The 19,197-nt window shown below is 38.9% G+C and overlaps 1 protein-coding gene across 3 annotated transcripts in view; it reads left to right on the forward strand.

Moving 5' to 3' along the window:
• Positions 1-19,197, forward strand: part of LRRK2 (leucine rich repeat kinase 2) — a 194,561-nt gene that overhangs the window by 128,078 nt on the left and 47,286 nt on the right. For all 3 annotated transcript variants that reach the window (XM_043446342.1, XM_043446341.1, XM_043446340.1), the window contains exons 39-41: positions 604-704; positions 3,444-3,634; positions 13,347-13,507. In XM_043446342.1, coding sequence (XP_043302277.1) covers positions 604-704; positions 3,444-3,634; positions 13,347-13,507 — 453 coding nt within the window. The remainder of the gene's footprint in view (positions 1-603; positions 705-3,443; positions 3,635-13,346; positions 13,508-19,197) is intronic.

The following is a 19,197-nucleotide window of genomic DNA, read 5'->3' on the forward strand; positions in this document are numbered from 1 at the left end:
TGGAAAGGGAAAGGGAGGCTTGGGCTTAAGAGAGGCAGCCCAGCAGAGCTGGTCAGCTGTGGGGCTGGCATGAGGCACTTTATCTTATGAGTCATGAGATAAATTTTTTGCTTTTGACTCCAGAATGACCACAAAAAGAGTTTTGTTTTATCAGATGTATGAAAGGTAGGATAAAAACTATTTTGGAGAAAAGATGATGAATGTGACTTTTGATGGAATGCAGTTGAGATTCAGAAGAGCACACCAGTGGTTATCTCCAACACAGAGCTGTAAATATAGGGTAGACTTCAGGTGGTGGCTGTGATTATAGATTTAAATGTGAAAATCCTCTGCACACAGAGATAGATGAAGTTAGGGAATGCATGAGGTAATTGAATAGAAAGTATGTAAAAGGAAGACAGAAAGGCTAGAGACAAAATCTTTAGTTGCGTCTTGGTTCTTGGAGTAGAAAAAGGAAGAGCAAGCATTAAAGAAGACTTGATTCAGTGAAACTCGTGGATCAGATTTCTCTTCAAAACAGATATAATTACAAAAGATACAATTCATTGAGTTTTTCTGCTTGCACAGATTAACCCCAAGTGCTTTGTACGTTCTTTTTGAAAGGTGACGGCAGTTTTGGATCTGTATATCGAGCTGCGTACAAAGGAGAAGAAGTGGCTGTGAAGATTTTTAATAAACATACATCACTTAGGCTGTTAAGACAAGTAAGAAATGCAGCAATATTATTACATTAAATAATACATTGTTAATCTTCTGGAACCCTTGTTTGGCACATGCTTGTATTGACCCTGTTTTCGAAGTTGAGTTTTGTTATAAAATCCCACTTTTGTCCTTTCCATATGGAGTGAAATAGATTTGTTTTGTTTCTCCTGTTGAAAAACAAACAAAAGACAGTATTCTGAGAATTCTTGTTCCAGACTTCAAAAGTCCAAAAGAAAAGAGGGCACCTCTTTTGCATTTTTGCAATTCACAGGAACCAAAATCCATACAACAGTAGTCCATTTGAAAACTTCTCCTGGACTCAGTTAAGTCGCATGTTCTTGTTTCAGCAAGCACCAATATTCAGGGCAGTGCTGTTGTTGACTGGCTTAGGTCTGCGCTGTTGAACCAGTCACTGTGGTAATGAGCAGGGCATTTTTTTAAAAAATTCCCCTTTTTCCCTGAAGCTGGGATTGGAGTCCGTTCAGTTCAGTCACTCAGTCGTGTCCAACTCTTTGCAACCCCCATGGACTGCAGTATGCAGTCCGTGATGGACTGATTGGAATCAATTCCCCTTAAAGTTCATCAGCTGTTTAGGTGAGGGCTGGATACCACAGCCAAAGTCCAGGACACTCTGAGGAAGAATGAAAGTTGATTGCATAACCAAGAGCAGTCACTCTATTGCCCTCTCTTGTTTTGAATACTGGTGGGGATTTATTTCTTTTTTTTTCTGAGTCTTTCCTAACAGTAGGGATGAGTGAGAGAGACACAGTGAAGATAGATAAAATCCAGTGTGGATTCTGCAATCTTATACCAGAACTCAACTGTATTTTTGAGTCTATTTATTCTTATTTTTTCTTGATTTAGTGAAAAAAAAATTGTGCCTATATCTGAATCTAAATAACTAACGTAAACAAAAAGTACAGTTGCAATATGTTAGTTACTCTGAATAATGAAAAAATTTCATGTCTGTGTAAAATGTCCTGGAGTAATTTAAATTATTAGTACCAAAAGTTACACAGTAGCTCTAGGAATAAACTAATAAACATTTTGTATATAATATTTTGTAAATCAGTGAACCAAATCTGGGCACAATCTCTTTTCTCTCTGTAAGCAGTTTGTTGTATAAATAGATTTTTCAGTCTTGATCATTAGTCTTCAACATGTTTCAAATTTTATGTAACGTGCTCAGGAAACCTTGTTGGAAATCAGAACACTAGAAAAGCATGTGGGACTGATTAGTGTATGGGCAGCTAGATGAACCAAGGAAATAATAGAAATAGAAAAATAGGGTGTATGTAATATTTCTTTTAAAAAAAAAGGAAAACACTTCAGTGTTCAGTGCTACATTTTGAGGATCATTCTACCTGTGGTTATGAATCAGGGCTGATCTGTTACAGTCTTTTGCTCCTTGCTGTCTGCAATCAGTGAGCTGTTTTTCTAGGATAAGAAATTTGGATTAGGCCTCCGTCTGTGCCTATGAAAGAAAACAGAGCTAAATTGACTTGTTCTCATCAATTTTAGCCAACTGAGCTAATCAGACATAGAAGGAAAAAAAAAAAAAGATTTTTATCTACTCCGGAAGTATGATTGCAGTTTGAAGCCTGTGTTCTTAAAAATCTCCTCTTAGGGCACTGAGCCTTTATTCTTCAGCTTGCAGAATTCTTCATACTTCAGTTTCCTGATAAATGCAGTTGGCACTGATACTCCGCATCTTTGAAGCTAGTTGTTAAGAAGCAGAGCTTCGGCTGAAATCATAGTTTAAAACATGAATAAATTTAATACCACAGAAGGTATAAATTTCAAGTATAGTTTCAGAGTAGAGTGAAATATACAGAATAAAATGTGTATAGAATTCAAAAACAACCATATCATGAAAGAGATGATAAAGTCTCATGTGATATGGCCTAGAATCAGGATAGAGACCTCTCTGTTCCAGCTAACTTCTTGGATTGGAGGGAGATTGTTGCACCTGGGGATTACCAGGGCCGATCACTCTGAGGAAGTAAGAGTTTTAAGCTAAGGTCTGAATGGCAAGAAAACTTTAGCTATGTGAAGGTTGAAGAGATTTCCAGGCAGAGGGATCAGCAAGGGCAAATACCCTGTGGCTGGAAGGAAGGAGCTGGGTGTATGCTGGGACTGGGCTGTTGGGGATTTACTAACCCAGGTGGTGAACAAGAAGGAGAGAGAAAGGAGATGAGGTTTGAGAGATCAGGTCAGGCCATGAAGGCTGTGTAAGTGCATGCGATCTCAATCTGAAAGTAACAGGAAGTCATTAGAGAGCTTTTAGGGAGGGGGCAATGCCAGATATTTCTGTAGACTTGGGTACTCTTCTCTGTAAACCTTTCTAGTCATCAAACCAGAGGTAATAGGCAGGCTGTTCCTCAGACGCCAAGTGCAGTTGAGCCTTAGTGGCTGCTCGGGAATCTGTGGCTAGGGAAGATTCAGTAGGTGAGACTGAATGAACTGTTAATGTTGCCACGGTGTATGTATTGTCCCCGCATTAAATGTTCTGATAAAGCAAAGCAAATAGAAAAGAACTTAAATGTTTAATTCACAGTGTAGTTGCAAAACCACTGGTTTAATTCTGAAAACGTGGAAAATATAAATAAGCTCAAAGAAGAAATGGAAAGTTTGGTGTAATCCAGTCACTCAGGGAAAACTGTTCTCCAAGTGTGGATGGACTAACGGAAGGAGGCATTCGGGTAAGAACTGACATCTATTTACTCTTAATGACTTTGCAGGAGCTGGTGGTGCTCTGCCACCTTCACCATCCCAGCTTAATATCTTTGCTGGCAGCTGGGATTCGTCCTCGGATGTTGGTGATGGAATTAGCCTCCAAGGGTTCCCTGGACCGCCTGCTTCAGCAAGACAAAACCAGTCTTACCAGAACCCTGCAGCACAGAATCGTGCTACATGTGGCCGATGGCCTGAGGTAATAGACTCAGTCATGCTGTTTTCTATTCAATGTCTAATGAATGTGAGCCCAAACTTGCTCTCAGACTTTGAGGACAGCGCTTCGCTGTAACAATGTGTCCTGGTAATATTTCACAAATGATTTGAGTGTAAAAATACCGTTTCCCTGTTCAGATTTTGTAACTTCATAAAATAAGAGTAAGAAGAGCATGCACACCTCATAGCTAACAGAAGTAGAGTTTGAATCCAGAAGTCCTGCTCCAGAGCCCATGATCTTAACCATGCATTGACCTCCCTCCCCTAAAAAAATGTGGGTGAGGCTTCAAACTATCAAGGAAAGTGTCAGTTATCATGGATAATTCTGATGAGGAGAGATGAGGTCAGATTTCTGAAAGGGACAAGTTATTTAAGTCGGGTTGTCCTGAAAGACCATAGTGTGTCTCCGAGGTACACCAGCCCTGCGGCTGGATGGTACCCAGACAGGGCCTTGGAGAGGCAGCACAACAGAGAGAAAAGGCCATGGCCTTTGGAGATAGAGACTGAAATAAATCACTGCTTAATGTACTTACTTTCCTTTGATTTTATTTCTCTAATTCTCTGTTTTTTATATTTTAAATCTCTGTTTCAGTTTTTTGTAGTGTCTAAACTGTGTCTAATACTTAATGTATAGTGTCCCGAGTTTGTCTGTAATAATTGAAGACATCCCAAATTAAAGTCTTGATTTCCCCCTTCTCCACCCCTTCCCAACTCCAGTCAGCTTGGAGTCATCCTTCTCGTGGCTGCCAGAGTGATTGTTCTAATATGGAAGCTGGATCACATCTTTCTCCTGTTCTCAAACCTCTCCCACCGCACCCTCTGGTCACCGTTCTCAGCCACAGCCCTCCTGAGGTTTCTGGAATATACCAGGGGCTGTGTACCCCCTCTTCTCTCAGCCACAAATGTCTAACCTGCAGATAGCCTCTTGATTCACTTATTTCACTCAGATTCCTCAGAATGGAAGTCCCTGACTACCTCATGTCTCTCGGGCACCTGTAGCAATTATCACTGCCTAGTATTCTTTGTATTTTCATTTTAGAAGTTTGTTTATTGTCTGTCTTTGCCACCACGATCTGAGTGCCATGACGTGGGGACTTTTCAGGTTGTCCACAGTTGTACTGTGCACCAAGAATGCCACATCCTTAGTATGTTGGCATTGAGGAGAGAGGGAGGAAAGAGGAAGGAAGGTAGACTGCCTGGAGCATGGTAGCCTCAGAGTGGATGCAAATTTCCTTCTCTCCCTTCACTTCTTAAATAGTGTCTGTTTCTTTTGAGCAGTATCCAGAAAACTTAACTGGAATGGATGGTAAGGAAAACAAACATTGCTCACAAATAAATAAAACTAAACTGCTGATATATGGGATTTAACTATTAATACTGTATAAGGAATATAATAGGAGAATAAAATAAGTAGATTTCTTTTCCTGAAAAAGTCCAGAAGCTCTTGAAAAACAGATTATTATAAGATAAGTGGAAGTCACTCAGTTGGGTCCTACTCTTTGTGACCCCATGGACTGTAGCCCGCCAGACTCCTCTGTCCATGGAGTTCTCCAGGCAAGAATACTGGAGTGGTTAGCCATTCCTTTATCCAGGGGATCTGCCCAACCCAATGATCAAAGCTGTGTCTCCCACACTGCAGGAAAGTTCTTTACCGTCAGAGCTACCAAAAATGTGTTTGTTGCTTAGTTGTGTCTGACTCCTTGCAACCCCATGGACTGAAACCCGACAAGGCTCCTCTGTCCTTGGGATTCTCTAGGCAAAAACACTGAAGTGGTTTGCCATTTCCTTCTCCAGGAGATTTTCCCAACCCAAGGATTAAACCCTGATCTCCCGCATTGTAGGGGGATTCTTTACCCTATGAGCCACTAGGGAAGCCCTCCAAACATAAAAGCAGATTTGGATCTGGGTTGCTGTATCTACTTTTGAACACCAGGGGGAACCTTGTACTAAATTAATCAGGGAAAAGTGCAACTGTCTTTTTTTTTTTTTTTTCATTTATTTTTATTAGTTGGAGGCTAATTACTTTACAATATTGTAGTGGTTTTTGTCATACCTATTTCAAAAACTGTATTGGTCATTTTCCTTAATTTAACTTACTCCAGGTCCTGTTTTTTTCCTAAATCGTCTACATGATTCCCAAAGTACTTATTTGTGAAATGAATAACTGATTTTTTAAACAATTCATCACTGTTTGAAAGATCTCATCTTTTACATAACTTTATCTGGTTCTTCAGTTCAGTTCAGTCGCTCAGTCATGTCCGACTCTTTGCTACCTCATGGACTGCAGCACACCAGGCTTCCCTTTCCATCACCAACTCCCGGAGTCCTCAAACTCATGGCCATCACATTGGTGATGCCATCCAACCATCTCATCCTATGTCGTCCCCTTCTCCTCCTGCCTTCAATCTTTCCCAGCATCAGGGTCTTTTCCAGTGAGTTGGTTCTTTGCAACAGTTGGCCAAAGTATTAGAGTTTCAGCTTCAGCACCATTCCTTCCAGTGAATATTCAGGACCGATTTCCTTTAGGATGGACTGGTTGTATCTCCTTGCAACCCAAGGGACTCTCAAGAGTCTTCTCCAACACCACAGTTCAAAAGCATCAATTCTTCAGTGCTTAGCCTTGTTAAATAGTCCAACTGTCACATCCATACATGACTACTGGAAAAACCATAGCTTTGACTAGATGGACCTTTGTTGGTAAAGTAATGTCTCTGCTTTTTATATGTGGTCCAGATTGGTCATAGCTTTTCTTCTAAGGGACAAACGTCTTTTAATTTTATGGCTGCAGTCACCTCTGCAGTGATTTTGGAACCCAAAAGAAATAAAATCGCTGATCGTCTCCATTGTTTTCCCTTCTATTTGCCATGAAGTGATGGGACTGGATGCTATGATCTTAGTTTTCTGAATGTTGAGTTTTAAGCCAGCTTTTTCACTCTCCTCTTTTACTTTCATCAAGAGGCTCTTTAGTTCTTTGCTTTCTGCCATAATGGTGGTGTCATCTGCATATCTGAGGTTGTTGATATTTCTTCCAGCATTCTTTATTCCAGTTTGTGCTTCATCCAGCATGATTCATTTCTCATGATGTACTCTGCATATAAGTTAAATAAGCAGGGTGACAATATACAGGCTTGATGTACTCCTTTCCTGATTTGGAACCAGTCTGTTGTTCCATGTCCAGTTCTAACTGTTGCTTCTCGACCTGCATACAGATTTCTCAGGAGGCAGGTCAGGTGGTCTGGTAGTCCCATCTCTTGAAGAATTTTCCACAGTTTGTTGTGATCCACACAGCCAAAGGCTTTGGCATAGTCCATAAAGCATAAGTAGATGAATTGCTGGAACTCTCTTGCTTTTTCGATGATCCAGCGGATGTTGGCAGTTTGATCTCTGGTTCTTAGAGACCTTACTTCTAAAATAATAAGTCCAGCAGTTGCCGATAAAGTAAATGAAATCTCAGCATATTTTCCTGTCATTTTCCTGATTTGTTTTCAGCATAATGCCAAGGTACCTTCTGGATGTTGTGCTGTAAAAGGCTAATAGATTTTAGTAGCTAGCAATCTTCTACCAGCACTAAGTGTTTTTAAAAAACTCAGCATTAGGGTTTGTCTTCCCAAATATATTTTAGCATAGAGCCATAACTACAGAGATAGAAAGAGACAATAAAGTCACATGACTTTGCAGCCCCTTAAATGATGGAGCTGTTTAGAGTGACATCCAAGAACTCTTCATGTTACATATTTTATCTTGTGCATATCTGTCTTGTACATATTCTATATTCAGCTATTAACTTGTATCTCTAAATTATCTGCTGCTTTGAGCTTTTTATTATAATCCTCAACTACCTTTAAAGATGGAGTGTAGCACTTTCACAGCATCATCTTTTAGGATTTGAAATAGCTCAACTGGAACTCCATCACCTTCACTAACTTTGGTTGTAGTGATGCTTCCTAAGGCCCACTTGACTTCACATTTCAGGATGTCAGGCTCTAGGTGAGTAATCATGCCATCATGATTATCTCAGTCGTGAAGATCTTTTTGGTACAGTTCTTCTGTGTATTCTTGCCACCTCTTCTTAATATCTTTTGCTTCTGTTAGGTCCATACCATTTCTGTCCTTTTTGAGCCCATCTTTGCATGAAATGTTCCCTTGGTATCTCTAATTTTCTTGAAGCGATCTCTAGTCTTTCCCTTTCTATTGTTTTCCTCTATTTCTTTGCACTGATCACTGAGCAAGGCTTTCTTATCTCTCCTTTCTGTTCTTTGGAACTCTTCATTAAAATGGGAGTATCTTTCCTTTTCTCCTTTGCTTTTCACTTCTCTTCTTTTCACAGCTATTTGTAAGTCCTCCTCAGACAGCCATTTTGCTTTTTTGCATTTCTTTTTCTTGGAGATGGTTTTGATCCCTGCCTCCTGTACAATGTCACAAACCTCTGACCTTAGTTCATCAGGCACTCTGTCTATGTGATCTAGTCCCTTAAATCTATTTCTCATTTCTACTGTATAATCGTTAGGAATTTGATTTAGGTCATAACTGAATGTTAAAGTGGTTTTCCCTACTTTCTTCAATTTAAGTCTGAATTTGGTAATCAGGAGTTCATGATCTGAACCACAGGCAGCTCCTGGTCTTGTTTTTGCTGACTGTATAGAGTTTCTCCATCTTTGGCTGCAAAGAATATAATCAGTCTGATTTTGGTGTTGACCATCTAGTGATGTCAATGTGTAGAGTCTTCATTGTGTTGTTGGAAGAGGGTGTTTGCTATGACCAGTGCATTCTCTTGGCAAAACTCTATTAGCCTTTGCCCTGCTTCATTCTGCACTCCAAGGCCAAATTTGCCTGTTACTCCAGGTGTTTCTTGACTTCCTACTTTTGCATTCCAGTCCCCTATAATGAAAAGGACATCTTTTTTGGGTGTTAGTTCTAGAAGGTCTTGTAGGTCTTCATAAAATCGTTCAACTTCAGCTTCTTCAGCATTACTGGTCGGGGCACAGACTTGGATTACCATGATGTTGAATGGTTTGCCTTGGAAACAGAGATCATTCTGTCGTTTTTGAGATTGTATCCAAGTACTGCATTTTGGACTCTTGTTGACTATGATGGCCACTCCATTTCATCTAAGGGATTCTTGCCCACAGTAGTAGATATAATGGTCATTGGAGTTAAATTCACCCATTCCAGTCCATTTTAGTTTGCTGATTCCTAAAGTGTCGATGGTCACTCATGCCCACCTGACCTATTTGGCCACTTTCTATTTGACCACTTCCAATTTGCCTTGATCCATGGACCTAACATTCCAGGTTCCTATGCAATATTGCTCTTTATAGCATCAGACTTTACTTCCATCACCAGTCACATCCACAACTGGGTGTTGCTTTTGCTTTGGCTCCGTCTCTTCATTCTTTCTGGCATTGATTCTCCGCTGATCTCCCGTAGCATGTTGGGCATCTACCAACCTGGGGAGTTCGTCTTTCGGTGTCCTATCTTTTTGCCTTATGACCGATCTAGACAGCATATTAAAAAGCAGAGACATTACTTTGCCAGCAAAGGCCTGTCTAGTTAAGGCTATCATTTTTCCAGTAGTCATGTATGGATGTGACGGTTGGACTGTGAAGAAAGCTGAGCACCGAAGAATTGATGCTTTTGAACTGTGGTGTTGCAGAAGACTCTTGAGAGTCCTTTGGACTGCAAGGAGATCCAACCAGTCCATCCTAAAGGAGCTCAGTCCTGGGTGTTCATTGGAAGGACTGATGTTGAAGCTGAAACTCCAATACTTTGGCCACCTGATATAAAGAGTTGACTCATTGGAAAATACCCTGATGCTGGGAAAGATTGAAGGTGGGAGGAGAAGGGGACGACAGAGTATGAGATGGTTAGAAAGCATCACTGACTCAATGGACGTGAGTTTGAGTAAGCTCTGGGAGTTGGTGATAGACAGGGAGGCCTGGCATGCTGCAGTCCATGGGGTCGCAAAGAATGGGATACAACTGAGCGACTGAACTGAATTGAACTGAACCTTTAAAGATAGAGTAAACTATATTTCCTATAAGTTTGTGTTTCAATATTTTCAAAATTGAATTTATTTTCTCTTGTTTCACCATGAATCTGTTTTTTATTTTGTATCCCATTTGCCAACAAAGGTTTTTGTAGTCACATCCAGACCACCCCCTCCCCCCCAAGAAGTAAGTACTCCTTTGTCCATTAGGTCCTTGATTAATTTATTTTTATGCCACTCCTGCTGTCTTGGTCTGATATTTACAGGGAATTATGGAATATTTCTGATATATTATTCCAAAATAAAAATTTAAGTATTCTTGAAACTCCTTAGCATTTCAAGTTATCTGGAGGATACATCTAAATTCCTGACATAGCCTCAGAACTCTTTATGTATGCCTGTTGCCTGCCTCTCCAGACTACTTTAATTCCATTGCCTTCATTCCAACCATGCTGAAGGACTTGACTTCTCATTGGCATCCGTGTCTATTCTTGCATTTGTCATTCCTGTCTTGTCAAAAAATCCTCCGCCTAGAAAACTCATATTCCTCTAGAATTTGCTCACATACTATCTTCACCATGATGACTAATTGCACCATGAAGAGTTGACCTGGCTAACACATGTTTCTTGACTCTGCTCCATGCAGAACTTTGCACTGGCTGCTAAAGAGGGAAAAGAAAGATAGAGATTATATTGTTCTTATCAAGGTTGAAAACTTATAGTCTAGTGTGAGGGTCTGCTTTGGAACTACTAGGGATGTAGTACGAAATGCTAGGGAAGTATCACATTTTTGCAATCTTCTTAGAATACCCACCTCTCCCTCTCGATTGTGGCCCTAAAGAGCAGGGAGACGAGGATGCCTTTATATCCCCGGTGACTGTCCCTCATAGGTGCCCAATATGTATTTGTTAAATGAATGAAGATATTCTATTGTTAGAATAATTCTCTTTAGGTTGAGATAAAGTTTACTGTAAGTTACAAAGGAGTTTCTTTGCAACATTGAAAACAATCACAATTTAAAAATAACTAAATTGAGTTTAGCTAGTTTGTTTTAATAAAATATTTGACAATGATCTTTGTCATATAATACATAAATTATGGCTGAATTATTCTTACTAAGGCAACATCTGTACTTGTTATGTTTTGAAAGCTATTCTGCTATTTAAAGCTATTAAAACTGTGCTTTTAAGATTAAATTCTGTAATTGAACATTTTAACTAATCCAGATAATCTTTCCTTCCCAGTGACATTATTTAAAATTAAGTTTAATTTTTTTAACCTTTGGAAAGTGTTTTGAGAGAGTCTGTAGTCTTTAAATATTCTGAAAGAGGCATGCATTAGGAAGGATTTGGATGCTATTCAATAATGTATGACTTGGCTTTAACTTTTTTCTTCTTAATCTCTTCAACAGGATAAGAGTAGCTAATGGCCTTTCAGTAAGCCCTCAGTAAATTTTTCTTTTAAGCGTATTACTTATTGTTAAGGTCAGCTTCATTAGTATTTCTCTCTTACTTTCAGCCAAAAATATGTCTACTGAAAGGAATAGGCCTAATGCCAAATGTTCTAACTACATCCTGGAAGAGAAGGAATCTTCTATTGATGAAGTTAAATGATACATACATTCTACGTCATCAATCAATGGAAAGTTCAGGGTATTTCTGCCTCTCTGCTCCTAATCCCTCTAGCAGTGATTAATACTCAGTAATGGAGCAAGTATTTATTGATATAAGGTGAGCCTAAACCAAAAGCCACAAAAAAAGGATTTAAATTTACCTCTCCTAAGTTCTGTGAAAAAATGTAATTTCAGTTCAGTTCAGTCACTGAGTCATGTCCAAGTCTCTGCAACCCCATGGACTGCAGCATGCCAGTCTTCCCTGTCCATCACCAACTCCCGGAGCTTGCTCAAATTCATGTCCATTGAGTCGATGATGCCATCCAACCATCTCATCCTCTGTCGTCCCCTTCTCCTCCTGCCTTCAATCTTTCCCAGCATCAGGGTCTTTTCCAATAAGTTGGTTCTTCACATCAGTTGGCCAAAGTATTGGAGTTTCAGCTTCAGTATCAGTCCTTCCAATTCAGGACTGATTTCCTTTGGGATGGACTGGTTGGATCTCCTTGCAGTCCAAGGGACTCTCAAGAGTCTTCTGCAACACCACAGTTGAAAAGCATCAATTCTTTGGTGATCAGCTTTCTTAAATAGTCAACTCTCACATCCATACATGGCTACTGGAAAAACCATAGCTTTCATTAGACGGACTTTTGTTGGTAAAGTAATGTCTCTGGTTTTTATATGCGGTCTAGGTTGGTCATAGCTTTTCTTCCAAGGAGCAAGTGTCTTTTAATTTCATGGCTGCAGTCACCATCTGCAGTGATTTTGGAGCCCAAGAAAATAGTCTGTCATTGTTTCCCCATCTATTTGCCCTGAAGTGATGGGACCAGATGCCATGATCTTAGTTTTCTCAACGTTGAGTTTTAAGCCAACTTTTTCACTCTCCTCTTTCACTTTCATCAAGAGGCTCTTTAGTTCTTCTTTGCTTTCTTCCATAAGGGTGGTGTCGTCTGTATATCTGAGGTTATTGATATTTCTCCTGGCAATCTTGATTCCAGCTTGTGCTTCATCCAGCCTGGCATTTCGCATAATGTACTCTGTATATAAGTTAAATAAGCAAGGTGGCAGTATACAGCCTTGTAGTTCTGTGAAAAAAATGTAATTTCAAGGTAGGACATAATGTAGTTGTGAGGTCATGTGCAGAACTATGGCAAATTTGATGTCATGGGGTAGGGTAAAAAGAGCTGGGGAAAAATCTGAATTTTTTAGATGGGTAAGGAAAGGTAATAGAGTTACTTTAGAACTAGTAATAGCTTTTGTTTCTAAAATGGACAAGACCTGGTTGAGGGGAAAACTTAGTTTTGTTTTTTATATTAACTAGTTTTTAGTCTTCATCTACAGTGAATGTCAAACTCTGGTTGCCAATTGTTGAATGGATCAATTTCTAAAAGGAAAGACTTTAAAATTCCCCATATCACCTTTCCCAAGATAGTGGTTTATTCCTTCCAGCTCTCAGTTCAAGCTGTTCTTTGTTAATTCATAGTAGGTCTGGGTTTAAAGTAGATTACATCTTCAAATGATACAGTACAAATAGCTAAAAAAGTCTTTTATTTTAATTTATTAACTATTGAAAAAGTAGAAAATATTTTCCAAAATGTTAGGAAATATTTTATTCAGAAAAAAAAATATCAAAGGAGAGAGAGAATTTTAAAGGCTAGGAAGAATTTCTAAAATTGTTAAATAAATGGGAGTTATAACAAAATACTGTCAATTCTTATTTAATGTATTTTCATTTTAAACCAATTAAAATATTTACATGATATTGAGGGGTTTCAAAATTCCTTTTAGTGATTATTAAAGTATACAGGAAAGAAGTCTCAAAAAAATACATATTCTGCTTAAAGTGGTTGTGCCTTTAAGTTTAAATCACTTATCGGAACTAACATGTCTTTTAGTTTGTTTTAAATGCATAAACTTTCTATGTAAAACTGGACTTACATATTTGATTTCCTTCTACAGTATCTTTTAACTTTGAAGGTAAAACTTAGCACAGAATTTTGATGCTTTGCCTAGTGAATATGTGTATTTTTAAAAAATCATGCCAAAATATATTATGATATGCTCACATTTTAATAAGATTTCCTGTGCATTTTATGGCAGATACCTCCATTCGGCCATGATTATATACCGTGACTTGAAGCCCCACAACGTGTTGCTTTTCACCCTGTATCCCAATGCTGCCATCATCGCCAAGATTGCGGACTATGGGATTGCTCAGTACTGCTGTAGAATGGGGATAAAAACATCAGAGGGCACTCCAGGTAGGTGAGAAGGTTCGTTTGATAATTCCCTCTTCAGGACGGATAACCACTGCCCTCAGTTGTGAGTTCAGGAGACTCAGGAGAACACTGTAGCCTCTCACGCTGTGAACAGATGTTCATTTATAATCTTGACCAGTACATTTGTGGTTTTGATCATTGTATCCAGTAGGGCAAAAAAATCTACTGATGTAATTTTCTAGGGGAAAAGTCATATTATAAAACAGAGTATGTTTGATGTCAAGTTATGTTTCTAAAAGTTGGATTTCTTAAAAACACTGAATTACTACAGAGGTGGTAAGGGAACCACAAAGTTTTCATCTAGCTACTGTTAACACTTACATAAAATGAGGCAAACCAGACTTAGGATCACAAACCTTTTTCTTTTTTTTTGTAACTAGGAAATTCAAATAACTTTGAAAATCCACAGATTTTATTTAAATAACTGATTTCATGGTGAAATTTGGCCTAATGGAATTGACTCTCATTACGATCTCTATTTCTTATACTCACTGTGAATGTGTATGTTTCATGGCAGAAATAGAAACATGTTTGAGTATAGGGTGCGGCTCTGATCCCACTGAAGGTTTGTGTAATTTGTTATATGCATTATTACTAACTTTCTTGAGTATTAACCCTAAATAATTATAGCTCCAAGAGTTTCAGATGAGGACTTTATTGCTGCTGGAGTTCTTTGTTGCACTCTTCTTGATATAAGCATACTTTCTTACTCTTTTTTAACATATGTGTGTGTGTGTGTGTGTGTGTGTGTGTATAAATCTTTTGACTGTGCTTTGTAGCATCATAGTGCCCCAACCAGGGATCGAATCTGAACCCTCTGCACTGGAAGTATGGAGTCTTAACCACTGGACTGCCAGAGAAGTCCCCCAAATTTTAAATTTAAAAAAATTTAAAAATTTTCATTTTACTGGAGTAGAGTTCCCTGTGCTAAACAGTAGGTCCTTGTTGGTTATCTATCTTACACCTAGTAGTGTGTGTATGTTCATCCCAAGCTCCTGCTTTAACCCTCCCAGCCACATTTTCCATTTGGTAATCATGAGTTTGTTTTTGATATCTGTAAATAAGTTCTGTTGTCTTATTTTTAATAAATAAGTTCATTTGTGTTATTTTTTTTTCTTCTTTTTTTTTTCTCTCTGCGACCCCGTGGACTGTAGCTGGCCAGGCTCCTCTGTCCATGGGATTCTCCAGGCAAGAATACTGGAGTGGGTTGCCATTTCCTTCTCCACATTTGTGTTATTTTTTAAAAAATTAGATTCCACATATAAGTGATATGACATTTGTCTTTGACTTAGTATGGTAATCTCTAGGTCCATCTGGTGTTGCTGCAAATGGCTATATTTCATCCTTTCTTTATTGCTGAGTAATATTTCATTGTATATATGTACTGCATCTTCTTTATACATTTATCTGTCAATGGACATTTAGGTTGATAACCATGTCTTGGCTATTTTAGTGTTGCAATGAACGTTGGGGTGCTTGTATCTCTTCAAATTATGATTTTCTCCAGATATAAGCCTAGGAATGGAATTGCTGAATCATATGGTACCTCTATTTTTAATATTTTTAATGAACCTTCACACGTTTCTACCTAATGGTCGTACCATTTACATTTCCACAAGCAGGGTAGGAGGGTTCTGATTGGTACATGATTTAAACCTTTAACTACTGAACTTCATTTTTCTTTCTTCATAGTTTATAGATTGTTAACACTTAAATAGTTAAAAATTTTGTAGTGTCTCTTTTTGACCCTGTAAAACTGTATGAGTCAAGGTTATTATGTAAAATGAAACATATCCATTCTGCATATTATATCATATTATGCAAATACTATTATTTGGTCATATTATGGTTGCCAGAAATCACAGGCATCATTTTCTCACCTTATATTTTAATGTAGCATTTTTTTTTTTCTTTAAAGTGAAAGAAGGTTTATTCAGAGAGAAACACACTGCACAGACAGAGTGTGGATCATCTTGGAAGGCAAGAGAGGCACCAGGCTATGGGATTGTCAGTTTTTATGTTGTTGTTGCTATTCACATGTTGGACTCTTTTCAACCACATGGACCTCGGCGTGCCAGGCTTCCCTGTCCTTCACTATGTTCCAGACTTTGCTCAAACTCATATTCATTGAGTTGATGATGTTGTCCAACCTTATCATCCTCTCTTGCCTGCTTCTCCTCCTACCCTCAATCTGCACCAGCCTCAGGGTCTTTTCTAGTGAATCAGCTCTTCGCATCAGGTGGCTAAAGTATTGTAGCTTCAGCTTCAGCATCAGTCTTTCCAGTGAATATTCAGGGTTGATTTTCTTCAGGATTGACTGGTTTCATTTCCTTGCTGGTCAACTCTTTGCGACCCTATGGACTGAAGACCGCCAAGCTCCTCTGTCCATGGGATTCTCTAGGCAAGCATACTGGAGTGAGTTGCCAGGCCCTTCTCCAGGGAATCTCCTGGACCCAGAAATTAAACCTGCATCTCTTGTGTCTCCTCCTTTGGGAGGAGGTTCTTTACCACTATCGCCACCTGGAAAAATATCTTGCTGTCCAAGAGAGTTTCAACAGTCTTCTCTAGCACCACAATTTGAAAGCATCAATTCTTTGGGGCTCAGCCTTCATTCCCTGATGGCTCATTGGTAAAAGAAATCACCTGCCAATGAAGGAGACATGGGTTCCTTTCTTGGGTCATTAAGATCCCCTGGAGAAGGAAATGGCAACCCACTCCAGTTTCTTGCCTGGAAAATCCCATGGATAGAGATGCCTGGCAGGCTATAGTCCATGTGGTTGCAAAGAGTCAGACACGATTAGCAACTAAACAACAATAGCCTTGTTTATGGTCCAGTTCTCACATCTGTACATGACTGTTGGAAAAACCACAGCTTTGAATATATAGACCTTTGTCAGCAAAGTGATGTTTCTGCTTTTAAAATTGCTGTCTAGGTTTGTCAGCTTTCCTTCCAAAGAGCAAGTGTCTTTTAATTTCATGGCTGCAGTCAAAGTGTGCAGTGATTTTGGAGGCCAAGAAAATAAAATCTGTCACATTTCCATTGTTTTCCCATCTATTTGCCATGAAGTGATGGGACCAGATGCCATGATCTTAGTTTTTTGAATATTGAGTTTCAAGCCAACTTTCTTACACTCCTCTTTCATGCTCATCAGGAGGTTCTTGAGTTCCTCTTTGCTTTCTGACACTAGAGTGGTATCATCTGGATATCTGAGGTTATTGATATTTATCCCAGCAATCTTGATTCCAGCTTGTGATTCATCCAGCCAGGTATTTTGCATGATGTATTCTGCATAGAAGTTAAATAAGCATAGAGACGATATACAGCCTTGACTTTTTTACAAGTTTTGAACCAGTCCATTGTTCCATGTCCAGTTCTAACTGTTGCTTCTTGACCTGCATACAAGTTTCTCAGGAAACAGGTAAGGTGATCTAGTATTCCCATCTTTTTAAGAATTTTTCTACAGTTTATTGTATCCACATAGTCAAAAGCTTTAGTGTAGTCAATGAAGCAGAAGTTTTTCTGGAATTCCCTTGCTTTCTCTTATGATCCAGCAAATGTTGGCAATTTGATCTCTGGTTCCTGTGCTTTTTCTAAATCTAGTTTGTACATCTGGAAGTTCTCCGTTCACAGACTGCTGAAGCCTAGCTTGATGGGTTTTGAGCAAATCTTGCAGTGTAAGAAAATCTTACCATACAAGCAAACCTTGTACAGTAGTTTGAACATCTTTGGCATTGCCCTTCTTTGGGATAAGAATGAAAACTGACCTTTTCCAGTCCTATGGCTACTGCTGAGTTTTCCAAATTTGCTGATGTATTGAGTGCATATATTTAACAGCATCATCTTTTTAGGATTTTAAATAGCTCACATGGAATTCCATCACCTCCACTAACTTTGTAGTAATGCTGTTTAAGGCCCATTTGAATTTTTTACACTCCCTGATATCTGGCTCTAGGTGACTGACCACACCATCCTGGTTATCTGCATCCAGTTATCACTGGTTATTAAGACCTCTTTGTGTAGTTCTTCTGTGTATTCTTACAACCTCTTCTTAATCTAGTCTGCTTCTGTTAGGGCCTTACTGTTTCTGTCCTTTATCATGTTCATCCTTGCATGAAATATTGCCTTTATATCTCCAATTTTCCTGAAGAAATTTCTAATATTTCCCATTCTGTTGTTTTCTTCTATTTTTCTTTGCATTGTTCATATAAGAAGGCTTTCTTATCTCTCCTTGCTCTTCTCTTGAACTCTGCATTCAGATGGGTATATCTTTCCATTTCTCCTTTCCTTTCACTCCTCTTTTTTTTTTTTTTAAAGGTGTTTGTAAAGCCTTCTCAGACAACTACTTTGCCTTCTTGCATTCTTTTCCTTTAGGATGATTTTGATCACTGCTTCCTTTACAATGTTATGAATCCTGTCCATAGTTCTTCAGATACTCTGTCTACCAGATCTAATCCCTTGAATCTATTTATCACCTACACTGTATAATCATAAGGGATTTCATACCTGAATGGCCTAGTGGTTTTCCCTACTTTCTTCAATTTAAGCCTGAATTTTGCAGTAAGGAGCTGGTGATCTGAGCCACAGTCAGCTTCAGATCTTGTTTTTGCTGACTGTGTAGAGCTTCTCCAATTTGACTTCAAAGAATAAAATCAATCTGATTTTGATATTGACCCTATGGTGATTTCCATGTGTAGAGTCATCTCTTAATGTTGTTGAAAGAGGGTGTTTACTGTGGCCAGTGTATTCTCTTGACAAAACTCTGTTAACCTTTGCTCTGCTTCATTTTCTACTCCAAAGACAAACTTGCCTGTTCCTCCAGCTAAATCTTAGCTTCCTACTTTTGCATTCCAATTCCAAATGAGAAGAAAGGACATCTTTGATGGTGTTAGTTCTAGTTGGTCTCATAGGTCTTCATAGAACCATTTAGCTTTAACTTCTTCGGCATTAGTGGTTTGGACATAGACTTGAGTTACTGTGGTGTTGAATGGTTTGCATTGGAAATGAAATGAGATCATTCTGTCATTTTTGAGACTGCACCCATGTACCACATTTTGAACTCTTTTGGTGACCATGAGGGGTACTCCATTTCTTGTAAGAGGTTCTTACCTGCAGTAGTAGATATCATGGATATCTGATTTAAATTTGCCCATTTCTGTCCATTTTAGTTCAGTAATTTCTAAGATGTTGACGTTCACTCTTTCCATCTCCTGCTTAACCATGTCCAATTCACCTTGATTTATGGACCTAACATTCCAGGTTCCTATACAGTATTGTTCTTTGCAGCATTGGACTTTACTTTCACCACCAGACACATCCACAACTGAGAGTCTGCTCTAGCCCAGTCTCTTCATACTCCCCAGTAGCATACTGGACACCTACCAACCTGGAGGGTTCATCTTCTGGTGTCTTTTCTTTTTGCCTTTTCATACTGTTCATGGGGTTCTTGAGGCAAGAATACTGGAGTGATTTGCCATTCCTTTCTCTAGTGAACCACATTTTGTCAGAACTTTTCACCTTGACCTGTCCATCTTGGGTGGCCCTGCAGGTCATGGCTCATAGCTTCATTGAGTTACTCAAGCTGTTTTACCACAGCAAGGCTGTGATCCATGAAGGGGTTAAGTTTTTACAAGGCTGAGTAATTTCATTGGCTGATGAGTGGGAGGAGTATTCC

The sequence above is a fragment of the Cervus canadensis genome, chromosome 25 (genome assembly GCF_019320065.1).
Source record: "Cervus canadensis isolate Bull #8, Minnesota chromosome 25, ASM1932006v1, whole genome shotgun sequence".
NCBI lineage: Eukaryota > Metazoa > Chordata > Mammalia > Artiodactyla > Cervidae > Cervus > Cervus canadensis.